General features: G+C 42.7%; 1 protein-coding gene across 1 annotated transcript in view; it reads left to right on the plus strand.

Moving 5' to 3' along the window:
• The window catches only part of DPP6 (dipeptidyl peptidase like 6), a 541,522-nt gene that overhangs the window by 241,222 nt on the left and 279,883 nt on the right, over positions 1-20,417 (plus strand). Inside the window, exon 5 of the mRNA XM_024739199.1 lies at positions 9,510-9,584. Within this exon, the coding sequence (XP_024594967.1) occupies positions 9,510-9,584 (75 nt within the window). The remainder of the gene's footprint in view (positions 1-9,509; positions 9,585-20,417) is intronic.

Below are 20,417 nucleotides of genomic sequence, written 5' to 3' on the forward strand. Positions count from 1 at the left end.
AAATACTTATGATTATATCACAAGATGCTGAAAAGCCATCTGGTAAAATTTTTCAACCACTCCTAATAAAAATTCCAGGTAAGATAAGAATAAAAACTGCTTAAATATGGTGAAGACTATTTATCACGAACCAGTTAGCAGTGAAAACATTTCTAAATGGCAAACAATAAAACCATTTCAATTTCAGTCAGGAAGGAATAGTCAACATCATCATTAATATTTAATATGTTCTTAGAGATCATGGGAAATGCAGTATATAAGAAAACTACATGATTGGAATAGGAACTGAGAAAAAATTATATCCCTCTTTCTGATAACATAATTCTATCTTAGAAAACCTAACAGATTAGTTTTTAAAAACTACTGCAGTTAATAAGAAAATTTATTAATATGGCTAAATACAAAAATACATAAATAAATCAATGCCTTCTCTCTTCATTAACATAAGTATCTAGAAGTAGAAATGGAGAAAATATTCCATTCACAATAAGAACAAAAACTATAAAAAGACCTAGAATAAATCTAAGAACAGCATAAAAGAATAAGCAAACTATAAAATCTTGTTGACGATTTGGAAAAAAAATTAAAGATACAATGTAATCTTAGGTGAGAATATAGTATTTAAAATGTTAATTCTCTTAAGATTGATATAAAACTTTAACATAATCCTAATTAGAACTTTGAAAAGAGTTAGTGTTGAACATTTGATAAAATATTTTAATTGACATATATGAGAATAAACACCTGAATGTAGCCACAGAAAGTTTCAAAATCTATGGTAACATGTACTCCTTTACCTGTTATTAAAACACATAATAAACACATTGTACTCAACTCAATCACAGTAATAACTAATACTACTAATAATAGCTGTAGCACCAGGCATTGTAATTATGTCATTGAATTTCACATCAGCCATGGTATTATCTCCATTTTACAGAGGCACAGAGAAGCTAAGAAATGTTCTAAATTTCACATAGTAAATGTTCCAAGCAGAGTGTGACTCACAGGCTCTCTGACCCCAAAGTGTAAGCTTAAAACCATAAAATTTTGCATAGGAATAGCCTAGAGAGCAGTAAAAGACCAAATAATTCAGAAGTGGGTTTCAATATAAAGGGTATTTGATATATAAAAATCATTGGGGGAGATGATCATGTAATTAGAAAACATTATGAGCATAACTTAACTCTTTATCTACAAGGAAATAATGTCTCATTTCACAGGCATACAAAATTAATTTCCAATTGTACTAAAGATATAAATGTTGAAAAGAATCTATCATTTGGTTTAGTACAAAAGAGAGAAAATTTTTTAAATGGGAAATCCAGAAGCTATAAAAAAGATAGCCATATTTAACTTACCATAAAAGAGTTTTAAGTTTCAAAATTTAAAAAGGCAGAATTGGTGGAGAAATAATGGACTATATTTGCAATCCAGGTAACAAATAAAAGGCTAATATCTACAGTCTACCAGGAGCTCTTTCAAATTGATCAGAAAAAGACAAATAATCTAAAATAGACAAAACATTGCAGGAACATCCCTCAGACAAACCTGAAACCAAAGCGTACTTTGCTTGGGAAAATGTATTTTTGATTCATAGTCTTGGTGCAAATGTTTAGGAAATGTGCTAAGTGAGTTTTGCATCCATTATTTGCACCTGGTGAAAAGGTGGACATACAGCCTATAATTTTCACACCCAGGGGGCATGGGGACTGAGATTGTCAAAAATGAGTGAAACTCTACCTAAGAATGGCAGTGATAAGTTTCTCAAACAGCCTAATGAAATTCTACTTGTCTCAAGTAGTATCACTGGCAGCTGACCCTCCATCAAGAGATGTGACCTATGATGGTTTTCAAGTGTAGAAAGTTGGACTCCTTGCTGGTTTCTCTTCGTGTTATCTTTGTACCAATAACATGATTGCCACTCTTATAACAACTGAGGATATAGTCATTCATTTATTCAGCATATATTTACAGAGATTCTATTAAGTGCCAGTCACTGTTAGGCACTGGGAATACAATATGACAAAACAAACTAAAATTCTCTTCTCGACATTTGGTCCTGGCTATGAGAGTATAAGATGATCATTCTTATACTCTCCTAACACAACTGTAGAACAGGGTAAAATATAGGGTAAAAATACAATTTTCATACATTGGAAAACAGGCAGCTCACACGTGTGATCACTGGGAAAAGGAAAACAAATTAAATGAACCAAACAACCAGCTGATCTTCTACATGAATGTTCTTGCTGGACTTCAGCACAAGGAGGAAGACGGAGGTCCTTCAGTCTTGCTGAGTTAAGGAGATCAGAGTTCATGTGGAAAAAAGATGGCTGCAATTTATGAAACAGACAACCCAAGAGGAGGAAGCTAACTAAAGGATACTTGAGAAATCTGCATAGTGTTCCCCTTGAGACGTTGGTTAATTGTTGATCTTTATTTATAAAACGTGAAACAGCACAAGGCAGGACAAAATTAAGTTTCAAGTAAAGAGCAAAACTATAGGACACTTTAAGAGGAAAAATTCCCAGAGCTCATACATCACCAGGGATCATTTAAGTGTCTCCTGGCCATGAGATATTAAGCAGAGACTCCAGAAGAGCAACCCCTTAAGAATGAGGCTCACCTAGCCCCCAAAATCATGGTTATTGTAGAACAGCCTTTACAACATCTTCAAAACAAAACTGAAAGAATTAAATTAGTCCACAAGTAATTAACTGCCTGTCATAAAAAGTCCAACATTCTTTGAAGGAACACAAAAAAATCCAAGATTCAACAAGAGAAATTCAGAATATCTGGTGTTATTTCTTAAATTACTATATATACAAAGAGGCAGAAAAATGTGACCCATAGTAAGGAGAAAAATCAGTCAATAGAAACAGACCCACAAATAACAGAGATAATGGGATTAGCAGAAAAACACATTAAAACTGCTAAGATAAATACGTTCCAAATGCTCAAGAATATAAAGAAAGCCATGAGTATAGTGAAGAGAAATTGAAGATTGTAAAATACCCAAATAAAATTTCCAGAGATGAAAAATAAAATATAAAAATTTAAAACTGCAGATTAACAGCTGATTAGACACCACAGAAGGAAAAAGTAAATTAAACTTTAACTAATAGCAATACAAACTATCCAAAATGAAGAAGAGAGAGGAAAAAATACCTAAAAAAACCCTGAACAGAGTCACAATGACTTGTTGAACAATATAAAGTGGAGTTAAGATACTTGATATTAATGCCCCAGAAAGAGAAGAGAGTAAAGACAAAACACACTTTTGAATTTTTACCACATGTGGTATAAAAACTCAGTAAACCCTGACCATAATAAACATAAAGTAAACCACACCAAAGCAAGTTACACTATGATAATCAAGTTTTGAAAACCAGTGAAAGATAGAACACGTTAATGGCAGCCAAAGCAAAGAGACATTTGTACAGAAGAACAAACATAAGTGTGACAACAGACTCTTCACCAGACGCTATGCAAGCCAGAAGAAAGTCGAGTGACACCTTTAAGGTACTGGGAGAAAAATAAAACTGTTAATCTAGAATTCTATATGCAGCAGAAGTACCTTTCAAAAATAAAGATAAAGTATTCAGAGATAAAATCTAAGATAATTCATTGGCCATGTACCTGCACACTGAGAAGTTTAAAGGACATTCTTTGGAGTGAGAAAGCTTTTACCAGATGAAAAGTTGGGTCTACATAATAGAGTGACAAGTGCCAGGAATGATAAATATGGTCAGTGTGTGGCTAGGCTTTTGATGGAAATTTAGGTAAAATGAATCAACTAGTCCTGAAAAAAAATACATCTATCTTTTTATAAAAGGGTTCTTTAAACGTGAAATGTATCCAGCTCCTCTTACTGTTATGTAACCTTATGTAAGATTTCTGAACCTTTTCTCCTACTCTAAAAATTGACATAAGAAACACCACCATACACACCTAAAATCTTTGGAACATATTGTAACTTTCTCAGGCATGTCACACAGGGGCAGAAAGCTGATCCAGTATAGAATGGAAAATAACTGCAGTGTAAAGGACAGATTTTCCTCATATCTCCATGTTTATTATGTACACAAGCTCCCTGTGTTACTCCTAGAGGATTTTAAGATTAGTTTTAAAAAGCAAGACCCAATTAGTTTTAAAAAGCAAGCTATCTATGATATCTACCTTAAATATAAAGACATAGGTTAAAATTAAATGGTTGTGAAAAGATATACCATGCAAACACTAACCAAAGTAAAGCTTGAATGGCTAAACTAATACCAGACAAAGTAGACTGCAGTGCAAGGGATACTACCAGAAATAAAAAGAAAGATTTCATAATGATAAAGGAGTCAGTTCATTAAGAAGACATGGGAATCCTGAAGGTGTATTCAATTAGCAATAGAACTGCAGTACTTCAAGCAACAGTTGCTTGAACCAAAAGCAGAAACGGACAAATTCACAATTGCAGTTGGTGATTCAAACAACCCTCTCTTAGTAATTGATAGAACACGTAGAAAAAAGCTTAGTAAGGATACAGAAAGTCTTGAAAACACAATTAACCAACTGATCACACCACTCAACAGCAGAGTACATATTCTTTCTGAGTGCACATGGAATATTTACCACGATAGACCATAGTCTGGGCCATTAAAATAGCCTCAGTATATTTCAAAGCTTGGAGATTATACAAAGTATGTTCTCTAACAAATACAAAATTAAACTAGAAACGAATAGCAAAAAAAAAATCTGGAAAATATCCTGATGATTAGAAATTAAACACCATACTTCTGAATAAAAAATTGGCCAAAGAAGAAATCAAATGGAAATTAGAGAATAGTTTGAAATGAATGAAAATAAAAACACGTAATATCAAAATATACGGTATGCAGCGAGGCAGTATACTTAAAGGGAAATTTATAGCTTTAAGTGCTTATATCTAAGCTTTCAGCATAAGAAACTAGGGAAAAAAGAAGAAAAGTAAACCTAAGTACACAAAAGAAAGGTAATAAAGAGAAGAAATCAACCATATAGAAAACAGAAAAAATAGAAAAACTAAAGAGTACTCAAAGCTGTTTTTTGGAAAAGATTAATAAAATTGATGAAGAACGAAGACAAAGGACAAAACAACCAATATCAGGAACAGAGGCGAGACCATCACTACAGATATTACAAGGATAATAGAAAGTATTTTGAACAGCTTTCTATCAATAAATTTGACAACACACATGAAACAAATAAATGCTTGAAAGACACAAATTATCACAGTTCACTGAAGATGCAGCTGGCAATCTGAATAGTCCTATGTTGACATAAAAAATCTAATTAATAGTTTAAAACCTCCACATATAGAAAATTCAAAGCCCAAATGTTTTCACTGGTGAATTCTAGCAGACATTTAAGGAAAACATAATACTGATTCTACACAAACTCATAAAACAAATAGAAGAAGAGGAGGAATAAGTTCCCAGATTATTTATCAGAGCAGCACTACTCTGAAATAAAAACCAAGCAAAGATATTTGCCAGAAAAGCAAACCACAATTTCCCCCATGAACACAGCTTCAGAAATCTTCCACACAATATTAGCAAATCACATCTAGCAGTATATAAAAGGGCTGACACAACATGGCCAAATAGAGTTTATCCCAGGAATGCAAGTTTGGTTTAACGTTTAAAAATCAAACAATGTATTTTACCATATTGACAGATTTAAAAAAGCTAAACAACCTAATCATCTCTCAATAATGTAGAAAAAGCAACTGAGAAAATACAACATTCATTATAACATTCAACATTTATTATAAAAACTCTGAGGAAACTGGAAATAGATAAGAACATCTTCAACCTGATTAAAGGCATCTACAAAAAAAATGCACCACTAATATCACACTGAATAGTGAAGAGTGAATGCCTTCTTCATAAGATCGGGAAAAGGTGAGGTGTCCACTCTCATGACTTCTACACGGCGTCTTACTGGCAGTAATTGGATATAAAAAGAAGCAAAAAGCATCCAGTTAGGAAAGGAAGGAGAAACTCTCCACAGGGGAGAAGAGTGATTATGTAGAAACTTCTAAGGAATCTACCAAAAAATACCCACAATTAATGTAATTTAGCAAGGTTGCGGAGCATAAGGTCAGGGTGCCAAAGTCTGTTATATTTCTGTAAGCAACAAACAACTGGATGTTGAAATTAAGATATACATGTGTATTTTATTTATATATATGTATAAAATATCAATAATAATAAATACTTAGGGATAACTTTAACAAAATACGGACAAGATCTGCGTGCTGTAAACTACAAAACATGGCCAAGAGAAATTAAACATTGTTTTTGGAGAAAACCCTCCTTTCAAGGAGCTTACATTCTAATGAAAGAGACAGGAAATAAATAAATGTAAAATATATTTTATTTTAGATAATTATTATTCTAGGGAAATAAGGAAAGAGAGTTATAAAAAATTAGAGGCCAGCCTGTTAAAGTTTGTAGATATAATGGCTATTCAAGGACATGGAAGTCCTCACACAAAAGGTGCCTTATGAGGAAAAAGATGAAAGAAGTGAAAATCTAGAGTTTCAGGCAGAGAGAAGAGCAAACACAGCGTCCTTGAGACAGCAGTGCCTGGCTTGCTCTGAGAAGGTGTGGACACTGGTGAGATGGGAGAGAGAGCTGATGGGGACCCTGGCCAGGCAGGGCTACTGCTCAGCCAAAACTTTGACTTATACTGTGAGTGTGATGGGAGGCCATGTGGGTGGGCTTCAAGCAAGGCGCAGTATCATGATTTACATATTTAAAAGCTGGCCCTGGCCCCTGTGGCTAGCACAGACTGCAGTGGGGCAAAGACAGAACCTGGAGATGCAGCTGGAAGGTCACTGCAATAGCTCAAGAAAATAAGGCCCATGCCTTAGACTGGTGTGGTGGCAGCAGGGAAGGAAGGGTTCTCAGTGTCCTTTGGTGGTTAACCAGCAGTGTTCTCTGATCAACTGGATCTCAGGTGTATAAGACAGAGAGAAAGAGAAAAGATGGCCAAGAGTTTAGCCAGAGCAGCTGAGTGAATGGGGTTGCTACATCTGAGATGAGCAAGGAGCTGCCAGGAGCTGCAGGGGGAGGGGATAGGATGTGAGGGGCTTGGTTTTATGCACGTTGACATGAGGTGCCCATTTGATATCCAAGTGGAGAGATGACAGGGAGGCAGTTAGATAGACGAGTCTGAAGGTCGAGGTCAAGTCCAGACCAGGTTGGGAGATCTGGACAGAGACTTGACTGTCGGAATCCTCAGCAGGTACATGGATTTTTAGCTACCAGGCTGGATGATATCACCTGGGAGATGATTTCTTATGGAAGAGTAAAGAGGTCCAAATAATGAGTGTTGGATATTCCAGGATTCAGAGGTCAGAGGAACCAAGGGAACCTGCAAAGGGGCATGAAAACAAGCGGCAAGGGAAGTAAGAGAGAAACCAGGAGTACCCTGGCCGCCAAGTGAAGATGGGTTTTGGGAGGAGACAGTGGTCAGTAGCACCAAGTACAGTGAGAGCCGGGGAATTAGCATGACATTTAGTGACTGAGCCTCTGGTGACCTTGAGAAGAGTGGTCTTGGTCAAGATGGGGTGAAAACATGATAGGAGCAAGCTTAAGAGAGAATGGGAGAAAACTCAGTGTAGGAAATACTTTCAAGGAGATATGGATAGACAGTTCTCTGAAGATAAAATCCACATTGCCTAAAACATCTCCAGTGGGGATCGAATGTAAGCAGTGAAATAAACTAAGCTATCAGTGAGGCAGCACTTCACACCCATCAGAGGGTCAAAATGGAAGAAAATACAGTGACTTCTTGCTGCCAAGGAAGGGAAGAATGGGTGCATTCCTACATCTGTAGTGAGAATGTTCATTTCAAGAACAATTTTGAAAAGGAATTTGGCAATATCTATTTAAAGTTTTAAAAAACTTATACATCATCAATTCTCCCCTTACAAATCTACCCTGTAAAATAATTAAGTCATACACACACCAGTAAAGATATATGGATGAGGACCCTTATTGCAACATTGTGTGTAATAACAGCAGACTGGAAACACCTCACAGTTGACCCTCATCATTCACGGCTTCCATATTTGCAGATTCACCTTGTGCTAAAGTTTATTTGTGACCCCCAAGTTAATACTCAGGGTGCTTCTGCAGTCATTCTTGGACAGGTGCATGGCGGCAGAATATTGAAGTCCATTGTCTTCAGGTGTCAAACCTCATACTATAAACAAGTGTTCTTTTTGTGGTCTACGTAGTGCCAAGTTTTTTCACATTTTTCTGCTTTTTATTGGTGATTATGCTGTTTAAAATGGCTCCCAAGAATAACGCTGAAGGCCTATCTTGTGTTCCTAAGTTCAAGAAGGCTGTGATGTTGTTTTTCTTACAGAGAAAAGACGTGTTAATGAGCTTCATTCAGGCACAGGCTACAGTGTTGTTAGCCATGAGTTCTGTGTTGATGAAAGCAATATATACTCAGTAAGATGTCTTCAAACAGAAACACACCTAAGACAAGGTTATGTACTGACTGGTTGACAAAAACACTGTGACCAGAGGCTCACAGGAACCTAACTCTGCATTCCCCTAGGAACAGGATTTGTGGAGACTTTCTAGAATGTAACTGCCATGAATAACAAGAACCTCTGTAGCTATCCTTTAGTAAGGACTGAGTGAATGAAGATATAGGCACACCACAGAATAGTATGCAAGCTTTAAAGAGCCTAATTCAGGCTAAACCTTAAGTTATTGTTACGTGGGAAAACTAAGGTGAGTGTTGTGTAAGGTGACGTCATTTTCAGCTGCGGCTATACATCTAATGCTTGCGTGTGGTCCTATGATCATTTGTAGAGTGATACACGCCAAGTTGACAATATACGGCTTTTTCTAGTGGGTATGAGGGTCTGTACAGCAGTGGGAGTGCATCAGAGAAGACGGGCAAGTTGAAGGGAAACACAGCATTTTCGATGATTTCATTTATGTAAAATTCCCTGTGTGCCCTGAAGAAATTTGAAAGAAAAAGTGATAGCCCTCTATACACTGACTTGTGGGTCAGAATCCATGAAGGTGAAGAGGCACGTTGCCAAATCATGTGTGGAATGTGATTCTATTTTAGGAACAGATCTGCTTAATATAAGCTGCTAAGTATAAGAATGAGCAAAAGAAAGTGTGTTTAAAGATACAGAGAGATTGGGAGTCTTGTGTGAAAAGGTTATTTGTTTTTATGTTTATTTCTACTGATTTGTTTCAGCAGATACAATATGTTTTGTTGAAATTTGAAAAAACTACAAATAAAATGTAAAATAGCATTAATTAACAACACTATTCGGTTAACAAAAAAAGGCTATAGCCATTTTTAATAGACTTCAGCAAGTTGGCTCCATACTAATTTTATTAGCAAATTTTGAAAATGGCACCACAGACACAGTTTCACTACAAGGTTTTGAGTTATGTTATACGTAATACTTTAAAATTCTTTGTTTTTTCTTTTAGGAATCGTTAAGAGCTGTCAGATACGAAATATCTCCAGATAGAGAGTACGCTCTTTTTTCATATAACGTGGAACCAGTGAGTACTACTCTTTTCTATTTATAAAAAAAAAAATGTTTCTTTAGGCTAATACCTTATTAAGTATTTTTCCTTGAATCTCTATTCTTAGTGATCTTTGAATCCTGTAGTAGTTGGTGAGTTCTGGGTTAGTCTCTTTTTATGCCACACTGCCACCTAGGAGAGAGGAAAGGTATGAAAATCTTTTTGGCAGAGAAAAACAAATCCCTACTTTTAGGGCCTAGTTCATAGGATTTTCTTGGTGAGATGGTGAGAAGTTGTCTTTTTTATAGATTTATTTTACCCTTTGGTGCAATTATTTTCCTTGCCATTTTTCTCAGTCACGCCGCACATTCTATCCTAAGAACAAAAAGTGAATGCCAGGTTCTCCCTAAATTAAAATCAGCTGTTACTGATCTCCTAGCCATCACAGTATTCTAGAGAAGACTTGAACTATCACTTTCATTATATAAACCCCTGTTTTAAGCACTTTCTATGTGAGTCTCCCATAAAATTTCACCAGAATCTTGTATAAAATCTCACCCTGGTCTTTAGTGGCAGCCTAAAACTCAGACTTTTTTTGTTAACATACTAATATTTTAGAATTCATTTTGGCTCTTTAAATGAGCAAGAAGGTGAAGTGTATTTGTGTAAGTGAAACATGTTCAGCTTGTAAGAGATATTAGCAGCTTTCGAAATGTCCATCAGTGGAACTTTATTCTCTGGCAAATAAACTGTAGAATTCCACTGCCTTTCTAGCTCTCTTGAGACGGTTCTAATTAGAGTCTGGTGAAGCTTCTGTGAGACGTAATGGTACCTGCGTCATCATTCAGGGCTGAGTAGCTCCTTGGTGAGTTTGAGAGAATCTTCTTCCCCTGGCGTGAGACAGCCCAGTTTGTTAAGTTACATGCCAGCGAGGAAGCTGGGGTTTGCATAGAGATGCAACTCTAATTCTAGAAATTTTAGAATTTCTTCTAAAAGTTACTTGTTGACAACTGGATTATTTCTTGGAGATTTCAGTCTCCACTAAAATTTCAATTGGAGAGTTATTCCTCCAAAAGTAGATCTTTTTTTAATTCTCTATCTTAAATTTTCCATTTACTAGTTTTTTTAATGTCCGTTATGTAAAAGTTTTCTTTTTATCCATCTGAATCCTTTGGAACAACTGGTCAGCTTTATCTGTTTGATCAGGGAAGTCAGTTAACTTAATTACTAAAAACCAAGTTTTAGCCTGGGACTCTGCACATCCTACACCCAGCCCTACATACCTCTAAGCGTGATGTCCATGGCTCGGAGTATTCCAGCTCCTTTCACCACCCATGGAAGCTAGCAAAAATGTAACATCCACCCGTGAATAAGAGAAAAATCCCAGTAGATATTTGAAGGACTTTCATAGGAATGGGGTAATGCATTTGTTCTGGGTTGCTCCAGGGAGACAAAACCAACACCTGAGTGAGAAAAGCATAAAAAGATAGATTTCGGGTCATCTTACCAGAGAATCTTTTAATGATGAGAGGATCCCAACAGTGGGATGAGTTACCTTGTTTGGTAATGAGCTTCCTGCTCCTCAAGACTTGAAAACAAAGTTTTATATTTGTTCAGAATCTTTTAGAAGAGATTCTCCTATCTGCTCATTTGGAATACGTTGATCTAACCTAGGACCCTATGTCCTGTCCATCGTAGAATTCTCTACCATCCTCCTCCTTTCTCCCAATGCTCCTCTGGAAACTGTGCCCTGGGATCCCATTGCCACCGATAACCATTTAAGGAAAGAACATTTTGCTAAATCTGAGTCTTTACCATGCAGAACGCTGGCTGTAAACAAGAACCTTGACTAACCCTTTCTCCCTGTGCACCGTCCCTTGGCCTTTGCCGTAGAACTGTGATCAGTTTGTTTTCTCAACTGAGGGAAAATGTAAAAAATTTGGAGTGGATTCAGCTATATTTTAAACTATAAAAATGATTAAACTATTGAAAAGTGTGTGCTGTGTAAAAAAAATCTATAGAAATGGATACTTTTAATGTGAATCAAAGAAGTAACCCTTGGGCTTCCCTGGTGGTGCAGTGGTTGAGAGTCCGCCTGCCGATGCCGGGGACACGGGTTTGTGCCCCGGTTCGGGAGGATCCCACATGCCACGGAGTGGCTGGGCCCGTGAGCCATGGCCGCTGAGCCTGAGCGTCCGGAGCCTATGCTCCGCAGCGGGAGAGGCCACAACAGTGAGAGGCCCACGTACCACACAGGCCCACGTACCACACACACACAAAAAAAAGAGTAGCCCCTTAATTGACCTCTGTGCTTCTCCTCGGGCCCCTCTCCAGCCGGTCTCCCCAGTGTGGCCAGATAACCTTAAGACATCCGTAAATAGGATCACGTGGGTCTCTGTCCCCCTGGCTCTCACCGGAGACTGGTGGCCTGCTCCAATTCACGGAGGTCCCAGGCTGCACCCCACACATGCCTCCGCCTGCTCTTCGCAGCCATGTCGCCTCCTCTGTGGTTCCACCATGCCACGCCCCTCCTGACCTCAGGACCTTTGAACTCACTGTGCCCCCTCCCACCCTCTCTGGAGCCTTCTGACCACAGGAAAGGGACACTTCCCGGTGGGGGAAGAAGCTTGTTTGTCTGCAGGCAAAGTGGCGGCAGGATCATTGAGTCTCTTTTGATGCATCCTTTTATTTTTCCCAGTAATGCTTTAAGTGCCATGACAGAGGAGTGGGGGGTCTGTAGAGCCAAAAAGGACGAGCTGGCGTCTCAGCCCGCTGGAAGAAGTCCTCGCCTTTAACAGCTGGGGGATTAGCAGGCTTGTGGGGTTTGTACCGATGAGGATGCCGTGAAGGCAGACCGCCAGGTACGTGCTTTTCTCCAGGAGCACTTACCTGCCCAATCCTCAGTCCCCTGGTGTCATCTGGGGCTGGAATTTGTCAGGTGAGTGAAATTGGGAGTTAAGGGTGTTTTCAAAGGAGTGATTATCATGATGGACCATGGAAACTCACCTGCTCATGGAGAGAAGTAAAGCCAGGAGGGGCCGTAGGTAGAAAGTGGGGGGGTCTTCAGTCAGGTCAGAAACCTGGAGGGGAGGAAGGGTGAGCAAAGGCAGCAGAAGGATCAAGTGTGGTTATCAGAAAGTGCATGTGAGATGCTGCAGGTCGTGCCTCGTGATGACAAGGTCAATGGAAGAAAGAAAGACAGGTGAGGGGTCGGTGCTAACGGTATAGGACACACGTACTGGAAGTTGGGGGGTGTGACCTGGGAGAGGAGGGAGGATTTAGGGATGGGCGGGGGAAGGACATTTCTCCTACATCTTCCAGCCCTTGGTACATGGAAAGGTGGGGGTGAGATGAAAGAGATGCACCATTGAAGAGAGGGCGCTGTGACCCGCCGAGAGCCTGGAGTCAGCGAAGGCACGGGGGCGGAAGGGACAGCGCTCAGGAAGAGACCACTAGTCAAAGGGCGGGTGTCTCAGAGGACATGGGGGAGGGTTTGAGAAGCACAGGATGGTCCTGGCAGCGGATGCTGAGCATGCGTGAAGAGAAGGCACTGAGGAGGTGGCTGCTGCAGCGTCTGGGTGGCAGTGATGACGTTGTACTGGTCGTTCCCAAAGACCACCAGCCGGAGGAGGGTCTCTGAGCAGTCCCAATTAACCAGTGGAGTTGTGTAATGAGTACTAAAAGAAACGAAGAAATGGAAATAAGAAGAGTGGGTTTTCGGAGGGGGGGAGGTTGGAAAGAGAGCACACTTAATTGCTTTTATTATGAATGGCCATCATTGTAATGTAGTGAGGGGAAAAAGAGTGACTCAAATTCTTGGGAAAGATCTGTTCTTCATTCCAGTTTAGCAGTCCGTTATTGTGGGTGAGCTCGTTAACAACAATTATAGGCAGAGACTCAGACCCGAGCTGCTGGGCCTTCCAAACAACAATTAGGGCTCAGAGACTCTTAAGGGGCTCATTCTCTCTCCTTGGTGTTTAGAGCATTTTTATGTTACTTAAAACTTGTAGGAATTAATCACTGTTGTAAGTTAGGACCAATTCCATTTGTGATTTTCAGCTCCAACTGCCGTCAAAGAAAATGATTTAACGGAATGCTATGAAGATGCCATTCAGAGTATTACCAATAGCACACACATCGCCATTTTAGTTCAGGGGTAAAATGAGACAACCCATTTCTAGAAGCAGGTTAGGACATGCTTTTGCTTTTTCTCTAGGCAGCTGAACTTATTGTTTTTATAGTAACAGGTAGGCTTTCTTGAATGTCATTTTCAAGAGTTTATTGGGTTCCCACTTCTTTCTTCGTGTTTCCCACAGTAAGTAAGCTGTGTAATTGGAAAAACCCCGTGATACACTCTGTGCCCGATACAGCAAGTGCCTTGGGAATTTGGAATTTTATTAAACAATAGGATTTAATTTTCTGTAGTCTTTTTCCATCTTACTGGGTTTCTTTACTCCTGAGTGTTATTGTAGCAAAAAGCCTGAAAGCAAGAGAGGAAGTCTTCAGTGTAGCTCTGTTGTGTGATAACACACACGACTATCCAGACTTGGCGGGTTTTACTGAGGCACCTGCTCTGGTGGGACTTCCAGCCAAGCCAGTAACCACAGCTTTTGAATCTGTAGAAATTAATGAGCAGAAGCGGAGCGTTGCTTGAAGCATTCCTAGATTGGGTGCTACCCTGGGCCTTTCGGGGACTTGCCTCCACTGGATGGTGGCGCCAGCTTAACAGACGAAGTGTTGGTGTTTGCAGGATGTGTGTGTTATGTGTGTGCGCTCGTGTGTACATGTGTGTGAAGGGGTAGTAAATAATTTCCACTAAAGCTGAGAGAGGAGGGGGGAGTGTACAGTGTTATTCTTCCAGCAGCACCGCCATCTGTTGTATAATTAAGAAGTTATAAACTGGAAAGTTAGTCCTTTCAAGCGGAAGGAGAGTGAGCTCGTCTCACCACTCCATAATCCAGCTCTCTACCTGACCTACGCACCACAGCTTTGAGAGGTTCTGAAATTTTTTTGGCTTCCAAAAAGCTACCAAAGATAATTAATCATCAAAAGAAGGAAATCCCTTTCTTTCCTTAACATTGGAATGAGGAAAGATGAAGGGACTGAAGTTCATGAGTAGAATTTAGTTGCTACTTAGCTCTGATTACATGATTCCTTGGATGAGAAAATAAGAAAGAGTTAGTGAAATCATCCAATAGTTTGATCTATATAATGTCACAACAGTCATTTTTACTTAATTGCCCCTGTCCTGAATTAACCGATAGCTTTGACAGCCTCCGGGTATTCTTAAAAAGCCAGGTAGGAGGATGCTGTTGGCAAACTTGCCTTGCAAGTTGATGTGACTTAAGTACCAGTCACAGCCGCTGCTGAGGGTCACCAGGCAGCCTAAGGGGGTGAAGCATGTGCGTCCAGCATGAGAGGAGGTCCTGGGGCCAGTCCATCCACATGTATTTAAATGCACATTCCCTCTGAACCCCTGAGGGAAAAGAGGATCGTGAGTGAAAACCTAGGAAGGGTTAGGAAAGCAGGAGCATGAGAGCTGCTTCAAATCATAAGTATCCCTCTAAGCACAGCAGCGAGAGAAGAGAGAGGCAGACACAGTAAGGAGAGCAAGTTATCGACATGACCCTAGGGACACCTTGGGGAAAAGGAGGATAAACTCCGTATATCCTGGAACAAAATGCTTAGACGAGAGAACTCTAACCGGGCAGGCACAGGAGAAGCACCAACGGAGCCTCTGGGGATTCGGGACCAGGGACGTCAACGCAGGAAGGACTGGTGAGTAATCTCTGGTTCTGTCAAGAGTACCCGCCAGGGGAGGCTGGAGGAGGGTTGTGTTTTGGACTGAATGTTTGTATCCCTGACATATTCATATACCGAAGTCCTAACCCCAATGTGACTGTATTTAGAGATGGGCCTATAAGGATGTAATTAAGGTTAAATGAGGTCACAAGGGTGGCCCCTGATTTGATAGAATTGGTGCTCTCATAAGAAAAGGCACCAGAGAGTTTGCACACACACACACACACCCAGGAAAGGCCCGTGAGGGCACAGCAAGACGGACGCCGCCTACAAGCTAGGAGGAGGGCCCTCGCCAGAAATCGAATCTGCTGGCACCCTGACCTTCGAGCCTCCAAAACTGAGAAAATGAACTTCTGTTGTTTGATGTACCCAGTCTGTGGTATTTTGTCCCAGCAGCCCGATTTGGGTGCCATGAAATGGGTGCTGCTGTAGCCAACCCCTAACAGTATGGAGACAGCTTTGGAACTCAGTGATGCACAGAGGCTAGAGGAGTTCCGAGGTGCCTGCCAGGAGAAGCCTGGATTGCAGAGAAGGCACTGTTGGTAGAAGTGTGGACTGAAAGGCCGTTCTGATGAGGTCTCAGATGCTATTGGAAACAGGAAGAAAAGCAACTCCTGTTGTAAAGTGGCAAATGATTTTGGCTGCACTGCGTTCCAGTCTTCTGCGGAAGATAGAGCTTGTGAGCCATGAAACTGGAAACTCAGCTGAGGAGGTTTCTAAGCAGGATGTTGGCAGTGCAGCCTGCATCCTCCTGGTGCTCTTGGTAAAACATGAAAGGAGCAAGATGAGCTGAAGAGGGAATGGTTGAGAAAAAAGCAACCAGAACTGAAAGATTTGGAAAGTTCTCAACCTGTCCACATTATGAAAAGTGAGAAGGCTTGTTCTGAAGCGCATGCTCCAGAGGTCCTGAAGAGCCACTGATAAAGAGGTTGGCGTGGGTGTGAGCCACGAATGTCATCAGCCACTCAGCAGCGCGCAGGAACAGAGACGGGGTTAAAGCAGCAGAAACACTGCCCTCTAGGACTAAGGGCACAGAAAAAATGGGGCAGAATGAGAGGGAATGCCAGACCTCTCAGATGCTACAGGAAGGGAGCGCAGAGCTATCTGGCTGCAGACGTGCTCCAACCTTCGAGAAAAGGGATGAGAGACCCTGAGGCAATTCAGAGATCTTCAGGGCTGGAGTCACCTCTCCAGTTTGGGGGGCCAGGATGCCCCGCCTAGGGTCTCAGGGGCAGTGCCCCCCTGCTGAGAGCCGTGAGGGTGCCGCTGCCACCCCACCAGGCCCAGGAGGAGGAGCAGAGACCCGAGAAGGATTATTCTCAGAACTTAAGATAGAAAGGAACTTGCCTTGCTAGGTTCTGGGCGTTCGTGGAGCCGGTGACCCCTTTCTTCTTTCTGATTTCTCTCATTTGGAATGGGAATGTCTAGCCTATGTCTGTCCTACTGTTGTATTTTGAAAACATATAACCTGTCTGGTTTCACAAGTTCACAGCTGGAGAGGAATTCTGCCTCAGGGTGAATCATACGTGGAGTCTCACCCACACCTGATTTAGATGATGTTTATGTGAGACTTTGCACCGAGACGTACAGCTGAGGTTGGGAGGAGTTAAGACTTTCCGGGCTGTTTGGATGGGATGAATGCACGTGAGAAGAACATGAATTTTGGGGGACTGGGGGTGGAAAGCTTTGGAAGCTGTGCCCCCTCAAAATCCATATGTTGAAGTCCTAATCCAATGTGACTCTACTGGAGATGGGCCCATAAGGAAGTACTACTAACTTGAGAAACTTAGTATCTGGCAATGGGGCTCCTCCCTGGGAAAGTAGTTAAGACTCCGCTCTTACAATGCAGAGGGCGTGGGTTCAATCCCTGGTCGGGGCACTAAGATCCCACATGCTGCAGGGTACGGCCAAAAGGTAAAAAAGAATAATAATAATAAAATAAATAAAACAAACAAAAAAACCTTAATGGATCAGAACCTGCACTTTAAGGAGATCTGGACGAGACTTGCGTGTGCGTTGGAGTTTGAGACGCACTTTTCTATACAACAGTGACTCCCAATCACGTTCTGGTCCAGGTCTCGCACCGGTCTCCAGGTCGCATATTCTGCTGTCCCCTGGGGGCCCCTAGAGACCTCAGACCCCTCATGTGCAAAGTGAACTCATCAACTACACCCCACACTGGCCTCGCTTTCTGTGTCCCGCGTGTTAGTGCGTTGGGATAAGCACCACCAGCCCCTAGTCCCAGGGCCCCGGGCACAGGCCTCGTGCCTGTGTGCTCCCCCTCCACCACCTGGCATCGTCACTGTGCCCTTGCCTTTGAATGTGCCCACTTGCATCTGCCCCCACTGCTGCTGCCCCAGGAAGCCCACCTTCATTTGTTGCCTAAGAACTACGTTCACCTCCCAAAGGGCCTCTTTGCCTTGGGCCTCCCTCCCCAGCGCCCACAGATTTAACATGTTCTCCAACCTGCCTTCAGGGTGACCTCCAATGCACCAGTCAGATTATCCCAGTCCCTAGTTTCCATCCCTTGGTTTCCCCTCGCATCTTCCTGCCCGCATCCTCGGTATCGCTTTCAGGAAGGGGTCCTTTTGGCTTTGACACGTCTCCATCTGTGACGTGCAGACCTGTTTCAGCCCCTGTGTGACCAGACCTCCCTCTGGCCTTCGCCTTCACCCCTGCAGTTCTCTCTGCCAGGAACACTGCCACCCCCACCTCCGTCACCCCAGAGCTCCTGCAAATCCCTCCTGCAGAAAGCGTGTGCAACAGGGCACTAGTGCCCCCTGTGCAGACCACAGGGTCCACAGCACTTTACTTGAAGATCCTCAGAGGTGGCCTTGCACGCTGGCCGTCCCATAACGGATCCCCCACTGGTCTTCAGTTCGCAAATGGAAGACCCCAGCCCCACCTCCACGTGGTGGCTCGTGACCACTCAAGCCTCCTGGGCTGTGAGCACAGGGGAGGACTGCATTGCCCAGGAAGCCCATCGTGGCAGCGAACAATGTCAGCTCCCACAATTCCAATCCCCTGACACAAATGCACTTTTGTTAAGCTGCGCGTGTACGAGAGGTGTTTTGCTGAAATATCTTTTAAAGCCTCTTGTACTGAGGAGGCTTTTAATGTCATAAATATTTAAGAACACTTTGTGGCTGATCTCTGTAATTATTCAGCTCAGAATGCACACAGAAGTGCTGCCTTTGGTGGACTCTGGTTACGATGCTTCTCGCCCCATCTGAAGTATCTCCCTAGATTTCAGTTTATATGTAGCATGACGAAAAATTGAAGTTTTTCTTTCTCCTTGTTTAATGTTTATAGCTTTTTTTGGGGGGGTGTACAGTTCTATGAGTTTCAAAACCTGTGTAGACTTGTGTAACCATCACCGCAAATCAGGATCCTAAACGGCTCCATCCCCTGGAAAACCCCCTCATGCTGCCCCTTTACCTTCAGGCCCTCCTCCACCCCGGACCCTGGCAACTAGCGACCTGTTTTCTGTCCCTATGGTTTGACCTTTTCTAGAATGTCATATAAGTGGCAACAAACAGCATGTAACCTTTCCAGAGTACCTTTAAAGAGGAGAGTACCTTTTGATGTCCAAATATGGAGAAAATCTAAGGCTTCTTTGGAATATTATTACCTGCGCTGTTTTTGCTGGAAGAACTCATTGGCTGTTTTGGTGAAGCTCGTGACACCAAGTTGAGCCGTAGAAGATGTGGTGACCGTGTCCTTAACCTCGATGTTGAAAATCCAACAGGGCTTTAGTGGCTGTACCCTCTACACGGGGTGGGGTCTCTGCCTGCGGAGTGTCCGATGAGAGTGCGAAGAGGAACCCACGGGCAGCCAAGACCAGGCTGAGCAGAGAGAGTCACGACCACGTCTCTGAGCGGTGACTCCAGGGCGTTCTGCGGGGAGCTGATGGGGGCACGGGGGCTGGAGCAGCGGTCCGACTTTGGTGGTCAAGTGAAGAAACGAGAAGGGGAGAGGCATTTCAGATGGAAGAACCCCACGAGCACATGCTCAGGGTGGGATGTGCCTGGTGATCGTGGGCAGTAAGATTTATCCTCACCGTGCACCTGGAGCAGCCAGCACGTGAGGGCGAGTCTGTGGAGCTGACGTTGGCAGCAAGGCGGGTTGCGGCCAGACCGACGTGTTTGGGTTGATCCTTTGTGCTGCCATCTTGGAGAGAGAACCACGTGGCCGCTGAGTGGGAGGACAGGGAAGTGACGGGGACTCAGCCACCGTGTGGCCTAACAGACCAAGGGAGATGTTGGCAGGAGGATCCCTGAGAAACCTCGGCTCTCTTGAAGGAGGGACGGACTCCCCCTCGACCGTCCCCGCCTTCAGGGAAGCTGAGATGTCAGGCCTGAGGGTAAGCCAGGACCAAAGCCCATGGGACGATGTCAGAGCAGATGCAGAGCCCAGGCCCTGGATGACTCCGACCTCTGTCCTCTGGACTCCTTAAGCCAGAGAAGTTAACTCCTGGTTGTCTGAGCCACTGCCCGCAGGGATTTTCTTACTTGCAGGTAAATGAACCCCCATTGGCCGCACGTGCTCCTTCCTGCTTCTGGATCTGCTTCTCGACCTTGTCCAGCTGGGACCTCTTCCATTCAGAAATTTAACTTCTTTATGGACGCTTCCGCAGATGCCCCGACATTGCATGGAACTCGGCACACCTGTCTCCCTGTCCCTGAGCTGCGAGGCCCCCCGGACGTGAAAAGTGGCCTGGTTCCCTTTGCACCTGGCAGACAATGAATGATCAGCAAGTATTAGTTGAATAAATGGACGGATGAATGAACCAGTGCTACAGGCTCAAGAAAGGGAAAGATGGGGAACGAACGGTCCTATGAGTCCTTGCTAAATCGTGGCCTGTATTCCACCACAAAAGGCAGCGTGATGGTTGAGCGTTTGACTCTGACAACCAGGGTGGTAATTCTTGTTGTGTTTATCATCGGGGCATCACAACTGACCCTGCAGGGCTTCCCTGGTGGTGCAGTGGTTGAGAGTCCGCCTGCTGATGCAGGGGACACGGGATCGTGCCCCCGTCCGGGAGGATCCCACATGCAGCGGAGCGGC

Source organism: Neophocaena asiaeorientalis, unplaced genomic scaffold (assembly GCF_003031525.2).
Source record: "Neophocaena asiaeorientalis asiaeorientalis breed wild unplaced genomic scaffold, Neophocaena_asiaeorientalis_V1.1 scaffold145, whole genome shotgun sequence".
In the NCBI taxonomy this organism is placed as follows: Eukaryota; Metazoa; Chordata; class Mammalia; order Artiodactyla; family Phocoenidae; genus Neophocaena; species Neophocaena asiaeorientalis.